Below are 15199 nucleotides of genomic sequence, written 5' to 3' on the forward strand. Positions count from 1 at the left end.
AAAGAGGTAGCAGGCAGCAGAGAGCCTGATCTGCTGTGATCTCTGCTTGTTGGCCTGGGGATTCTGCTTGGAACAGCCATTTCCAGCTGCAAGGTCAGAGGAGTCTGCCGCAAGATCATTGGAGTGGGGGGCAGTGATGGAGGATAATGGGAGATAGCAATCTTAAGCTCAGATGTTCAGAGGGGCTTTCTTAGAATTGTCCCCCAAAACACTGAGGCTAAATTCTAGGGCCAGGGACACAGTGTGACAAACTGAGATTTATACCTACGACTCTGAATCTCATGTTATTTTATTTTTTGGAAATTTAAAATATACAGAAAAGAAAACAAATGTATACTAATAGTCTCACCACTCAGAAATAACCACCATTAATGTCCCAAGGTATGTACTTCTAGTTTTTAAAGAAGAGTCACGGTTTTTGCTAAAGGTAATTTAAAATGATTTTGCTCAATAAAAATGATTCAAACTGCAAAGAGAGTGAAAAAATTATCCCAGCTCCTATCATTTAGAAGTTTTTATTACTTATTCCTAAATGATACTCATTCTAGACATCTTTTTAGGGAAACAGAATAAAGATAAACAGGCATACTTTTATAAATGGTGATCACATTCCCATCGAATATTACAGCCATTAGCCACGGGTATCTGCTGACCACTTGAAATGTGGCTGGTTCAAATTGAAATGTGTCATAAGTGCAAAGTACGCTAAGTCAGCTCTGAGCCCAACATGGGGCTCGAACTCATGACCCCGAGATCAAGAGTCACATGCTCTGAGCCAGATAGGCGCCCCTAGATTTGGAAAACTTAATATAAAAAGGAATATAAAACATGTTGATAATTTAAAAATGTAGATTGCCTGTTCAACTAGCAATATTTTGCATATATTGAGTTAAATAAAAGATATTATCAAAATTAATTTCACTTGTTTCTTTTTCCTTTTTTAACATAGCTGCTGCAACTTTTAAAATAACATGTGGTTTCCATCCATATCTGTTGGGCAGCAGCTGTTTTAAAAATAAAGTATCAGTAAGTACTAATGGGAAAAGGAAACAAAAAGTGAATCTAAGGGAATTGTTGAGCTCTAGGTAAATGTGTCACCGCGTGGCATGGTTTCCTGCAAGAGTGCAGTGAAGTTGATCGGAGTCATGTTTTTCTCTTTAAGCATGTATTACCATGTTTTAAAGCACTTCTCAATTTTGATGCACTGTCACTTCTGCATTGGGTTGGTTTATAGCAAGCAGTCCTGTTCTGTTCCGAAACTAACTCTTGTAGGCATTTAGTGTTCTATTATGTAAATGCTCTGATCCCCACGGTCAGGCCTTTGCCGACACATCCTTCATCCCTGGATTTCTCTCTTAGCTGTGTTTCATTCTAAAGAAGGGCTCCTGCTTCTGGGAGGAGGCTGCCTGCAGCTCTCGCACCTGACTGGTGTTGGGGCCCGCTCCAGGCCCGTTGGCTTAAGCTGTGTGTCCCTGTGTCATCGCTTCATTGTCTTCTGCTGTTGGATGCTGCTGTGGGTCCAGCCAGAGCCTCCCCTCATGTTAAAGGCAACTTGCTTTTCCTTCTTGGACAACCGAGGGAATTCTTGAGTTCGGTAGCTTAACAGCCCTGGTTTGCTGTGGCTTGGCCGATCCCAGGACCCTGGGTCTCATCTCTAAGAGACTATTTTGGGCTTCCCTGTACACAGACAGAGACACTGCTGAGAACTTTAGATTTGGCAGATTTGGGTCATTGGCCAGAGGACTGGGAAGGTTCTCCTTATAGCTCGCAGCCTTCAGTGCACCTACCACTCAGAATCTCAGTGGGTGCTCCATGACTCTTTCTGGAGTTAATTTTAGATTACCTAAATAATAGGCAAATCTGTTCTCCTTTTGGGACAGCAGTGTTAAAGATAAAACTAAAGGCCATTTTGATCCCTAACTCCAGTTGGGGTCCCCTCCAAATTTGCAGCCCAGTGGTAGTAGCTACACTACGTAGCTGCCTTTTACACTGTGCTTATATTTTAATACAATTAAGTCCTGTCCCAAGTAGGTCAAGCTCAGGCAGGTGTATGAATTGTTCTGGGTTTATTCAGAATGTCTAGATGTGTGGATTCCCAAGAGCAACTTCTGGAGTGAGCTCTTCATTCTAATTAACAAGTCGACACAGACAGTAACGAAATTGCAACTCTAAGTAGAGTACTCTTAGGGGTAAAAACCTTCATGGAGAGGTTCCTAGTTGACAGTGTCTGTATAGCTTTGAGTTGTAGGCAGAAACAGACCGGGTGCATGCATGTCATTTTGACACAAACTTGTTTTAAGAATCTGACTGTACAAGACATTGCTCCCGCTCACATCCATTTGTGGGAACACAAAAGAGCTAGGAGATTTCACTGCGTCAGTGTTTGAGAAAATACATAGTATTGTTTTATACAGATCCTGCTGAAAAATAACGTCAGACAGCTGTGTTTTCCTACTGAACTTGCACTCTTGCTATATTAATATGTCTCTAGTCTTTCTAGATCCAGTAAATGTGTGACAAAGGAATGAGCTATCCCCTGTCTGCGTACAAATTCTGGAACATTCTTACTTATAAACGAAATTCACTGTAAGCTGGTGCCCACTTGGACTCCCTCTAAGGCTATGAAGTTCCAGAAGAGCCTTGCTGAGGACACATAGCAAGGGCATGGTAGTCCCAAAGTCCTTGGGGGGGCTTCCCAACACGCAGACCGTTCCCGGCTCCCATTTAGCTTCTTACCTGGTTCTTTGTAGATGACATGGCAGAGCTCCTCCTTGGGGAGTCGAAGCTGGAGCAGTCCCTGAAGGAGCACCCCCTGCGGCAGGGGGCCAGTCCCCGAGGCCCCAGGCCCCAGCTGACCGAGGTCCGCAAGCACCTGACCGCCGCCCTGGACCGTGGGAACCTAAAGGTACTGTGGGTGTCTGAGCTGAGGGGGGCAGTGGGGTGCTGCGAGCCTCCCTGGGGCAGTGAGCTGTCGGGAAGGACGGCCCGTGATGGACCGGGCAGTGTTGGGAGCGCACGAGCGTGCTGCCACGGCGAGGCTCCTCAGAAGCAGGCCTGCTCATCCTGCGTGTGTCCACCACCTTCTAGGCGCTTCCAGCTCACTAGGGGCTCTCTGCTGAGTCTTCAGAGACTCATTATTCTGAAAAATCTTCTCCAGGCGCTTGGAAGGGAGCTGTTCTATAGGGCCCAGAGCTCAACCTGACACCCGGCCCACTCTAGGAAGGAGAGAAGTTAGTCAGGAGGGCCATTTACCTCTCGATTCCTGCCTCAAATATGCAGCTCCTGAGCATCCCCAGGCCTCTGTGGCCCGGAATGCTTTGGGCTCTTCCTGGCCTGGTACTTCGGTGTGGGAGGCAGCCAGGCTGGGTCTGTCCCCGCCGCCTGAGCCATGGCCCTAACCCCAAGGCCCAGGAGAACTTAAGTGCTACCCTCCTGCTCCTCCCCAGCCCTGTCTTCCTGTCTCTAGATTCAGCTCTCCCTCTCACCACATATTCCTTTCTTGCTTCCTTTGAATCTCCTTTCCTCTCCATTTCTCTCCCCCTGTCCCTGCCGCCTCCCTCACCCAGTACCTCACTTACTGGGCTCCGGACTCTTCCCCTCCCTGAAGGCCGAGGCCTGTTCTTCCTGCCCTTCTGAGGTTATGCTCCTCACTCCTGCGCCTGCCTGCTCCCAGCCCCAGGCCCATCAGTGTCCTCAGCTGCCCTCCTGCTGTTGTGCAACCCTCACCGTTATCTCGTCTCCAGAACTTTCTTATCCTTCCAGACTGAAACTCGGTGCACGAGCCTCCCTGCCCCCCAGCAACCCCCGTTTACTTTCTGTCTCTGTGATTCTGACTGCTCCAGGTCCCTCAGATAAGCAGAATTTGGAGCATTCGTCTCTTTATGACTGGTTTAGTTCATTAACGTAACATCCTCAAGGTTCATCCCTGTTGTAAATTGTGTCAGCATTCCCTTCCTTTTTAAGGCTGAGTAATACTCCACTATAGGTTTATACTGGATTTTGTTTATCCCTCCGTGGGCTCTGAGGTTGCTTCTGCCTTTTGGGACTTTGATAACGCTGCTATAATGCAAACTTTATTGATTTATTTATTTTAGAGGGTGGGGAGAGAGAGAGAAGAGGGGGAGAGGGAGAATCTTAAGCAGCCTCCATGCCCAGTGCAGAGCCTGATGTGGGGCTTGAACTCCCAACTCTGAGATCATGACCTGAGCTGAAATCTAGAGTTGGCCACCCAACCCAGTGAGTCACCAACGTGCCCTGAATAATGCTGCTATGAATGTGGGTTCACAATATCTCTTCCAGATCTGCTTTCAGTTCTTTTGGGCATATACCCAAAAGTGGCATTGCTGAATCATGTGGTAATTCTGTGTTTAATTTTTTAAGGAGCCTCCATACTGTTTTCCATAGCAGCTGCGCCATTTTACATTCTCACCAACACGAGTTCTACTTTCACCACATGCTTGCCAGCCCTTTTTATTTTCTGTTCTTTGGTATTGTTTGGGTTTTGGATAGTAGCCATCCTATTAGTTTTGGGTGAGAGCTCACTGTGGTTTTACTTTGCATTTCCCTGATGATCAGGGATGTTCAACATCTTTTTGTGTGCTTATTGGCTATTTGTATGTCTTCGGAGAAAAATCTATTCAGGTGCTTTGCCCGTTTGTTATTTGGGTTGGGCTTTTTTTTTTTTTTTTTTTTTTTTCTGTTGTTCTGTTTTATCTCTTTGCTTTTAATCTTGATGATTTCTCTTTCCTTTTTTTTCACTTCCCATCTCAGAACCTACTTCTTTGGGCTTTATTCTCATGTTTGTGTACATTCCCTGCCCCCCTCCACCACGAAAAGCCACGTTTCCTTAGCTTACTTTTTTTTATCTGTTTTGGAAGCTTGTGCCTATTCTCAAATTGCTGTGTGACCCCAAGGAGATGTCCTTCCTCCTTGTCATCTGGTCACCTCCTTGGCCATGGAGTATTTAGGGGCCTGGGCAAAATTTGTATAACTGAGTGTTAGTATTTGTCACTTATGTGGTTACAGGCTTCTGGAAATGCAGGCAGAAAGCCTCCTTTCTGAAAGGCCTTTGTGTATGTCTGTCTCCACTGGACACATTTCTAGGCCCCTCAGGCTGGTTTGAGAGCATCAGTTAATTTTTTTATTTTATTTTTTTTAAGAATTTATTTATTTATTTTAGAGATATTGTGAGTGGGGGTGGAGGGAGGAGTAGAAAGAGAGGGAAAGGGACAAGCAGACTCCATGATGAGCACAGAGCCTGATGCAGGGCTCGATCTCACAACCCCAAGATCATGACCTGAGCTGAAATCAAGAGTCGGACGCTTGGGGTGCCTGGGTGGCTCAATGGCTTAAACCTCTGCCTTTGGCTCAGGTCATGGTCTCAGGGTCCTGGGATCGAGCCCCACATCAGGCTCTCTGCTCAGCAGGGTGCCTGCTTCCTCCTCTCTCTCTCTCTGCCTGCCTCTCTGCCTACTTGTGATCTCTGTCAAATAAATAAATAAAATCTTAAAAAAAAAAAAAAAAGAGTCGGACGGTTAATTGACTGAGCCACCCAGGCACCCCACACATCCCTTCAACATAGGAAGGCCGGTTTACTAAGGGCTTGATACATTTAAGTAAATTGGGCCTTTAGAACACATGGTCTCCCTTTCCCTATTTCTTTCAAAGGGCCATGCCATACTTCTCCTCAGAGTCAGTTTGTGATACTGGTTGGTCCTCATCAGTGAAGAAGGGTGGAGGGACAGTGGACACGTGGGCTTTGCTTCCTAGACTCAAGCATCCATTCAAGAGGCCAGAGGGTGTGGCTGTGTGCTGGGGGAGAAAGGTTGAGGACCATGCTCCAGGCCTGACATCTGGCTAGTTTCTTTCTGCCTTCCAGATCCCTGACTTCACTGTGAAAATTAACCTTCTGGTTTACCAGGTGCTGGTGGTTTTTGCTCTCCACCCAATGTAGTAGTAAGAACATGGAATTTCAAGTTAGAATTCCTGAGTTTTGTGTTCCAGTTCTAGATTTGTAAGCTGTGTGATTTAGCGAAGTTACTTACCCTCTCTGAGCTTCACATTTCTCATCTATAAGCATAGGTAGCTCAGGATTGTGTTAAGGCTCAGATGTGGAAGCTCTTTCACATCTTCGCAACACCAGAGACTTGTTTACTGCAATTTTATTGGTTCTACCTAGAGATTTTTCTCCTGTGGTGGCCATTTTTTAGCTTCAATAGCTGGCTAATTAGCCCCAATAGCTGGCTAATGTGAAACTTGTTCTCTGTTTGACCTAAACCAGTGCGTCTCCTGGTGGGGCGCTTGCCCAAGCCCAGTGCAGACAAGGTGCCCACAAAATACACATGGACTGAGGCAGGAAGGACCAGAACAAGATAGCAGTGTGGTGGGGCAGAAGGAGTCCAGCCTGGGAATCAGGAGACCTGCTTCTGAATCAAGTTAAGAAAACTGTGTCTCTCATGGGCACAGCAGCACAACTACTGTGCTGGGGCCAGTCTATGCCCTCTGCAGCAAGTGGCCTTTATGTGAGGTCACCAACAACACTTGCTCGGCAAGTCTCTCTCAGTGTCAACACTGTGCCTTTGCACTTGGAATTTTGTTCAGACTCTTGCATCTTTTCCATCCAGCCTTGTCGTTTACTCTTCTTAAAATAAAAACATAAATAAAAACTTAAAAATTGTTTTTAAGTTGCGTTAAACATCTTTTTCTTTGGGTAACCAAAAATATCTAATGCAAGCTTTGTCATCATAACCATCTTTAAGTGTACAGTTCAGTGGCATTAAGTACATCCACATTGTTGGGCAGCCGTGGCCACGGTCCATCACCAGATTGTGCCCAGTCAACACTAACTGCTGTTCCCCTCCCCCTTCCTTTTGCTTTTAAGCCAGTGGTCCCAGTGCTGGAAGGCTCAATTAAGGTAGGAAGGAAGATGCAGCCTTGTCTGCCAGGAAGCCTTTTCTCTGGGTAGAGAACCCCTGTGGTGGGTCTTTTTTCATAACTCTTTTTCTCTTAAGTCTGGTTTGATTTCTCTGTTTGCAAATATAATTCTAATTTCTTGCATTTTAATTTCTCTCTCTCTCTCGGGCCACTCAAAACCCTCTTTTTCTTTTCCTTTCAGGGCGCCTGGCTGGCTTAGTCAGACCATGCCACTCTTAATCTCAGAGTCATGAGTTCAAGCCCCACGTTGGGCATGGAACCTACTTAAAAAATAATAATAAAATTTAATTTAACTTAAAATACCCCTTTTGCTCCCTTCATTCCCTTTGCCCATTTTACCCTCTTGTCAATGCTGCCTATTGCCCCTGCCCCCTTTCAATAACTACCTTATGACTTCACTTACATGTGGAATCTAAAAAAAACAAAACAAATGAATAAACAGACAAACAAAAAGCAGAAACAGACCCATAAATACAGAGAACAAAGTGATGGTTGCCAGAGGGGAGGGAGTTGAGGCCTGGTCACAACAGGTGAAGGGGAGCAGGAGATGGAGTTATGGAATGAGCGTGTCCTGGGAATAAAAGGGGCAGCACAGGGAATATAGTCAGTGGTATCATAGCAGCCTTGCAAGATGTAAGGTGACAGATAGAAGGTGACAGATGGTAGCTGCACTTGTGGCGAGCACAGCATAGCTTATGGAGTTGTCCAGTCACTAGGTCGTACACCTGAAAAATATGTAACATTGTGTGTCAACTACACTCAAAAAGAAAGAAAGAAAGAAATGCCCGGAAGCTGGAGATCTTGGCGGACAGCCGCTTTGCCATGCTCTGGCTGGCTAGCTGGCATTGCCCACCCCATCATGGTTACAGGGTACAGAGCAGTGCAGCTTCCTGGCATGCTCCTATAAGCGGGAAAATCTAGCCTTGCATAGCTTGGGTTCCAAGGAACTGCGAGAGGCTGAGAAATCTGTTTCCTTATATAGCAGGCTGGGTTGTCTCCTATTTTCCTGCTGATGAGTGCTGGCCAGGGCGAAGGGCAGAGGATGAGGCTGGGGGGTGTGGACTAGGGAAGCCAACCTCTATTGCCTGGAGAGGAATGAGGACCCATCAGAGGGCTGCTAGAGCTTGCAGCCTCCCAGGGCAGAGGGGACCAGGGCTCAGTCCCCTGAACGAGCAAGAATGGCTCAGTGGGAAAAGTTAGACCCTGGAAAGAAAGCAAGTCCTGGGTTTTGCACCAATTTAGAAAACCTCTCTCTTTGGGTTATTTGGGTTATAGTCTTGTGGCACAGCCCTAGTGCAGCAGGCAGGATGCACCAGGTTGTCCTTTTTTGAGACAGGTATTTGTGTGTCTTGTTCATAAAATGTCCCTTCTGTTCTTGGCCCATCACAGCCAAGGACACGGACCTGCGGGGAGCCTCGGTGTTCTCTTTTGTTTTGGTTTATGGCAGCTTTCTTGAAGTAGAGCTCATATGCCATGTAATTCACCCATTTAGAATGTGTGGTTCAGTGGTTTTTAGTGTAGTCACAGACTCGTGCAGTCCTTACCCGATTTTAGAGGATTTTCATCACCCCCAAAATAAACCTTGGTTTATTTAAAATTTATTTATTTAAAATTTATTTATTTAAAATAAAGCCATTAGCAGTCACCTGCCATTCCCCCCACCCTCCAGCCCTAGGCACACACACTAATCTACTTTCTGCCTCCATAGCTTTGACTGCTCGGGCCATTTCATGTCCATGAAAGCAGACAACATGTTGCCTTTTATGATTGGCTTTTTCACCTGCCAAGGTGTTTCCAAAGGTCATCCCTGTTGTAAGCATGGGGCAATGTTTCCTTCCACACTGTGGCTGAGTTATACTCCTCTGTGAGGCCAGACCACATTTTCCTTATCCACTCCCCCGTCAGTGGGCATTCGGGTTGTTGCCCGTCCTGGGGCCATGCTGAACAGTTCTGCTGTGAACCTTCATGTGCGTGATTTCGTGTGGAGAGCCAGCCCCAAGGCTCTGTGGCAGCAGGTGGCGGGTCCCCGAGGGAGCATTACTCATAGCATTGTAGGAAAATGTTTTTCTCTCTCCTTTTCCTTCTAGTCAGAGTTCCTACAAGAATCCAATCTGATCATGGCCAAGTTGAATTATGTGGAAGGAGATTATAAGGAGGCTCTCAACATCTATGCCCGGGTGGGCCTCGATGACCTGCCGCTGACAGCCGTCCCTCCCTACAGGCTGCGCATGATTGCGGAAGCCTACGCTACCAAAGGTGAGCCCACGCCTTCCCTCCTGGTTGGCTGTCCCCCGGGGCCACGGTGCATGGAGCCCACAGGCTGACCCTGTGCCCTGGCTCAGCACCTCCCAGCAAGGCTTTGGGGTTGGGCCCACAGCACATCGCATGGTGTGGGCCCTGCCACACATCGTTCCCTCAGACCCTCAGTTCCTCAGCAGAATTCCAGTAAAGTGTTCTGATAATTAATATGCAATGAAAGCAGGATTTTTCTTTTCTATAATTAAGATACTGCCCAGAACAGGCCAGGATTCTTGTCGAATGGCCCCTTTGCGATGTGGTTGACCAGTGTTATTCATTAATGCTGCCTCTTGGCTAAGTGAAGAAAGGTGGATTGGTCCCTGCGAATGGCAGTCACCATAGCAGCCAGTGATCTGGTGTTCAGTTGTGTGCCTGTGGGCTCTGGGCCTGGAAGGAAGCATAAACGTCAGCCTGGTTGCCCAGGAGGAGCGTGCAATCCCACGTGAGAGGATAGTCCCACGGTGAGGAAGACGACAGACGCAGGACACACACATTGTTTGACCTTTCCAAGCTGCCACTTCCTCATCTGTGAAATGGGTATAATCATATTCACTTCATAGATTTATTCTAAAGGTTCAGTCAAATAACGTATGTAAAGCACTGACCACGCTACCTGGCGCATACTAAAGTGTTTATCAAATGATATTTTAAAATATCAGCCCCAAACAAGATAGCAGATGGTAAAAGTCAGGCATGGCTAATAGCTTTTTAGAGGTGAGAGAGGTCACACAGGCTGGCAGGGCAGGAAGGCTTCCTGGAAGAGGAGGAGGTTTTGAATATGAATTTAAAGGCCACCTGAAGAAAGGGAGCATCTGAAGCAGCTCTGCTCCCTCCTGCCACCTACTGTCCAAACCATGATTTGTAACTGACTGTGGCTGGCAGGGAGGCCAGGGCCCTGGGCACTCGTGTGCTGTTGGCTGTCTGACTGGGTTGTTCTGCGCAATGGTGAACAAAGACCCAGCCCAAGGCACACTTCAGAGCTTTGTGTCAGGGGTGACATATTCAGCCAGTTCCCTGGGGAACCTCGAGTTCTGCCAGGTTCGTCTAATTAATCTTCTGAACCTCCCTGCGGCCCGGGGAAAGACGCTGTCACTCTTGGCAGAACGCACTGGCGCTTTGGAGGGCACAGTCCCCTGAGGCTGCTGGAGGGGTCCTGGGGGCTCTGCAGGCTGTGCTGGGCTGTGTGCCACCTTCCTGCTGCCTGCTTCCTCACCTCACATGACTTGGGCTTGTGGGAGTTTGTGTGTGATTTGGGGCCAGAAACAATATCCTGCAAGGAGAGCAAAGCTTTATTGGGCAGTCGCTGGGCACCCAGGGCCCAGTGGGCTGTTGCCGGGAGTGTTTTGCTAGTTGCGGAGGGGGGTGGCTCTGGGGCCCACTTCACAGCAAGAGCTTGGGCCCTTCACATCAGCTCTAAGATGGACTGCTGGGGCCAGCATAGCCCTCTCAGTCTCGTGGCTACAAGTGGCCAAGGAGGCCAGGAGACGTGGTTGCTGGGGCTGGGCCCCCGTCATACGTGGCTAGCAGTGGGCCCCCAGCCATGGTGCTGTGAGGCACTTGGGACACGCTGGCTGGCTTCTGGGAGCCCTGGTCCTGGCTGGCTTCCGTGGGCTCACACAGTGTCACACACATACGGGAGAGGGAAGGGTTGCTTGTGCCAGAGGAAGTGGCTCTCAGCCCAGGGGGACCCCAGCCCTAAGAGCTGATGCCGGCCAGGGGAGAGGTGGTGCGGAGTGGTGGCTCTGAGCACCGGAGCTTAGCCGTCTGCCTGCTCCATTGCCCACCGCCACCACATACTGGCCCTGTGCCTCGGTTTCTCTGTCTGTCCAGCTCTCCTTGGGTTGTCCTGCGGATTTCACAAGCTCCTATGTATTGAAGGCCCGGCACATAGTGAACATGATTTAAATACTAGCATAAAAGCTGAGTGTTTGATGGGACACCATAAGAAGTGACTTACAATAGCCCAAATACTATACCTTTAATTTGTGGAGATGCCCAAAGACGGGCCAGCTCTCTGAGGAGTTCAAGAGGCTCTTGGTCCTAATTCTGTGTAGTAGCACTCTTTGCTTCCTCTTTCTTCTTCAAGTTCCTTGAGAACTTTCCACTAGAGACTGTGGACAAACATTCAGTGAATGCCAGTGTACTCCGTCGTGAGCCACAAGCCTGCCAGTGCCTGAGGGAGGGTTGGTGTCGTCAGCTCAGCATTTCCAGCGCTTTTGAAATAGTTGCTGACATTGCCAAATTGAGACCATCCTGTTAAAAATGTGGCTTCCTGGCTTCTTCAGGAAGAAGGGAAGGGCAAGCTGGGGCTGGAGCTGAGTGCAACTGCCCCTAGGATGGGCATCTAGCACGCACCTCTTCCCCGGCCACCACGGTCTCCCGAGGTCTGACCGGACCAAGGTTTTCAGCCAGAGCCTGGGAGTATTACTCCCACATCCGCGCTTCCAGCCGTGGCTGCGAGCTCTTCCCCTGGCCAGCTAATGGTAGCCTTGGCTTATTGCAGCCAACATCATTCCTTATCAGTTAGAGCTTCACTATCTCTGAAATCCTCCAAACCTGTAATTTACAGACAAGGGAGATGAGACTGGTCGAGGTTAGTGGAATGCCCACTAGGTGCCCTCTATTTGGATATCTTAGCCAGTCTTCACCACCACCCTAAGAGGTGGCCTCTATTATTCTTTCCAGTTTTACAGAGGAGAAGACCAAGACACAGGTAGTTTAGATAATCTGTCCAGGGTCCTGAAGCCAGGAAGAGGTTGAGGCAGGACTCGAGGCAGAGCCCACGCTCTCCTAGTGAGAGGCAGAAGGGGCCTCTGTCTAAAGCCATGTTCTTAACCATTCTGCTCTGTTGCATGTGGATCAGAGCATGCTTGGGCTAGGTGAGGTTTCTTCATGTGGAAAACATTCAGATTGCTAGAGGATACTCTTGATTTGCACTAGACCCCTCTTGGCAGCCTCACCTTCGTTTTTCTTCCACCATCATTCCTGCTCCTTGCCCAGATTTCTTCCTATAAATTCTGTACCTCCAGCTCACATGTCCTGTCTTCTCTGACAGCCTCTGGGACTCACCTGTTCAGAGTTGGTCAGATTCACTGCTCAGTAGATCAGTAGGTGACGTGAGAATCATACTAGCATCAGTTGTCCCGGTATCAGCCACCTCTGCCAGTCTGTGAGTTCCTCTAAAGGAGGAGCTGTTTGTTTTGTTTGTTTGCCATCCTCACAGCTCAGTGCAGGACTTGGCATGTAATCGGTGCTCAGTTATGGAGTGGAATTTGTACAAATTCCCTTGGTGGCATTTTTACTGAGATGCCCATCATGTCATTCAGGTGATCCGGGCACCTTTACTCCTAGCCTGACATGGTGAGATGCGTTTTCTTTGTAGATGACATACTGGGCATATTTCGATGATTCAGAGTCCTTCCCAGCCGATTACGGGCAATACCTCTGTGAGCATGCTGACGTCACACTGTAACAGAGCCCCATACGGACTTCTTTCTGAAAGGTTGTACATTTCAGTTCATTACCATGATCAGGGACTTCCAGAGTGGATCTCAGCTCCCCCCACGATCCCCTCAACTCCTTCCTTCCGTCTTGTAAATCTAAGCAGACAAACAGAGAGTGGGAATCGAAATGGAGAAACTCTTTAGCTTCTGGTAGTCCTGGTTTAATCAAGTGAGTAGACATCTTTGCTCTGGGATACAGATTGAAGTAGCAAATGAAATCTCCAGGACACCAAGTGGCCACAGATGTTCTTTTCACAAGTGGGAAGGCTGGGGAATAGTGGACACATGGCCGCCATCTATTTTGGGACTTAGATCTGCTGGACATGGGGTGACTTTCCACGATAGGCCAGTGGGAGCTAGAAGTGGCTTGCCTTCCCAGATATGGCCTTTATGAACAGCCTTGGTATATATGTTCTTGTCTCACAGAGACCAAAAACTCACTGGCTCCAATATAAGGGAGTCCTGGCACCAACCGGCTGGTCACAGCTGGTGGGGCAGCTGTGTTCTTGAAGGTTCTTATTTCTCCCCATCCACTAGGGTGCCATCCTCATCTGTGTGATTGAAGCTGGCATGCTGGCTTGCTGCATCTCATGGAAAGGGGGGATAGAGGGAGACGTCTGGGGTGAGCAGAAGAAGTGCATGTTGGTTCTGCTGACAGCCCCCTGGAGAGAGGTTACTCTAGCACCATACATAGCCACCAGGAGCCTGGGAAAAAGAAGACTGGGGTCTCACCTAAGTCTCTGATTAGACATGTCCAGTAGAGCTCGGTCTCTCAGCCAGTTGGCATCCATAGAAGGGGGCAGGGAGGAGGAAGTAGCCTGCATTCAGGTGAATGAAGGGGACGTGGAGGACCTGAGGCTCTGGTGCCCAAGAGGAGGGAAATTATGAACCTGGAAACAGTGGCCTGGTATTAAGCTTCCTTTCTAGATCAGACGGTAGGATACAGAGAAGGGCTGATGGCAGAGGGTCACGGGGCCTTCCCAATCATCCCTTATACAAACACTTTCTTTTTCCACTGGGGACACTGAGCCCGAAAGGCGAAGGGACTTGCCTGATGACGCCCACCAAGCTGCAGGCAAGGCCAGGAGTGGGTAGGAAACCTTCCTGTTAAACTGCGTGACCTCTGTGCCAGGTAGAGAAGGCGGCACGGTGTTGGGGAGCTCCATGGAGCCTCCCATTTTCTCTCTTCCTCCTTTGCTCCCAGGTTTGAAATTGTGCCTTTGATGTCTTGGTTAAGAGCCTGGTGTTTTGGAGCCAGACTGCCCAGGTTTGATCTCTAGCTTTGTCACTTATTAGCTATAAGATCTTAGGCAAGTGACTTTTACCTCCCTGGGACTCAGGTTTTTCATCTGTAAAACAGAGGTAATTGGAGTCTCTACATTATAGCGTGATTATAGGGAATGAGGGGCTGAAGTTCTTAGCACTGTGCCTGGCAAAGCAACAAAGTTTAGCTCCTTTTGTTCCTGGGCATGACCCCCAAATGGATAGACTTCTTTGGGAGCCCCAGGTAACATCCAATTCCAGGGGAGAGGGGAGAGTTGCTTTATATATCTGCCTTGTCTGGCAGAGGGTGTGGTCCCAGGAGTGGACCCGGGAATGGTACGTTGAGAGGGAATTCTTTAGAGGCAGAGCAAGCAGAGACCGAGGTCCGGAGTGCCACTTGGGGAGGAAGCGATATGGATGGTTGGAGGATGGTCAGCACCCAGTGGCCGGGGGCAGATGGAGAGGTTTGCTCGAGGAGGGGGCCCAAGATCACTCCTTCTGTGCTTTGCCAGTCCTGCCAGAGGCAGACCCAGAAGGTCAGAGGTCTTTGGAATTGGGCCCATGTTCACGGTTTTTTCACAAAAGGCTATTCACAGTGGAATGGATGGTTGATTTGAGTAGTCGTCCTTTAAGAGGTGAGAGCCATTCAAAATCCTCAGACAGCTGTCTTCATAAGAAGCATGCTAAACCCAGTGCTCCTAAAAGGGGAGACTCTTATGAGTCTCGGTTGGACTGCCCTCCCTGGCCAGAGGCTATGGGCTGATCCTAACGACGCCCCCTTCTCTGGAGTCTGCAGAGCTCATGGACCTCTTGCTCTTCCCAGAAACATAGGTGTGATGAAGGATAGCGTTCGGATTACATAATGACCTCCCCTGGAAAATGTTCCAGCTTCTTTTGCCTGCCTCATGTAAAGCTGTCCCGGGGCTCTGTATGGACGGCTCGCTGTGAGAAGCTGAGCATCCCGTCTCATGACATGGTGTCAGGAAGGAATGAAGACACCCCGCTTCTGCAGTGGGCAGGGTGAAGGGGCAAAGGAACTCGCAAGGGAGGTTTTTCAGAAGTGCTGCCTTTTCCCCAAAGCTGATGAGCACTAGTGTTTAAACAGAGATCCCAGCTCCAAAAGGCTTGGATCCCAGCCTTGCTCTCCCCAGCTTGAAACTGAGTGTCTTCACCCACTCTCGGACTTCAGCTTACCGTAAGTA

At 48.6% G+C, this 15199-nt stretch overlaps 1 protein-coding gene across 5 annotated transcripts in view; it reads left to right on the plus strand.

Annotated features, from left to right (window-relative positions):
- TTC7B (tetratricopeptide repeat domain 7B) overlaps positions 1-15199 on the plus strand; it is a 246124-nt gene that overhangs the window by 20031 nt on the left and 210894 nt on the right. For 4 of the 5 annotated variants that reach the window (XM_059373525.1, XM_059373527.1, XM_059373526.1 and 1 more), the window contains exons 2-3: positions 2751-2905; positions 9021-9189. In XM_059373525.1, coding sequence (XP_059229508.1) covers positions 2751-2905; positions 9021-9189 — 324 coding nt within the window. Of the gene's footprint in view, positions 1-2750; positions 2906-9020; positions 9190-15199 lie in introns of those variants that run through there. The other variant, XM_059373529.1, reaches the window with a different exon arrangement.

Source organism: Mustela nigripes, chromosome 13 (genome assembly GCF_022355385.1).
Source record: "Mustela nigripes isolate SB6536 chromosome 13, MUSNIG.SB6536, whole genome shotgun sequence".
Lineage (NCBI taxonomy): Eukaryota > Metazoa > Chordata > Mammalia > Carnivora > Mustelidae > Mustela > Mustela nigripes.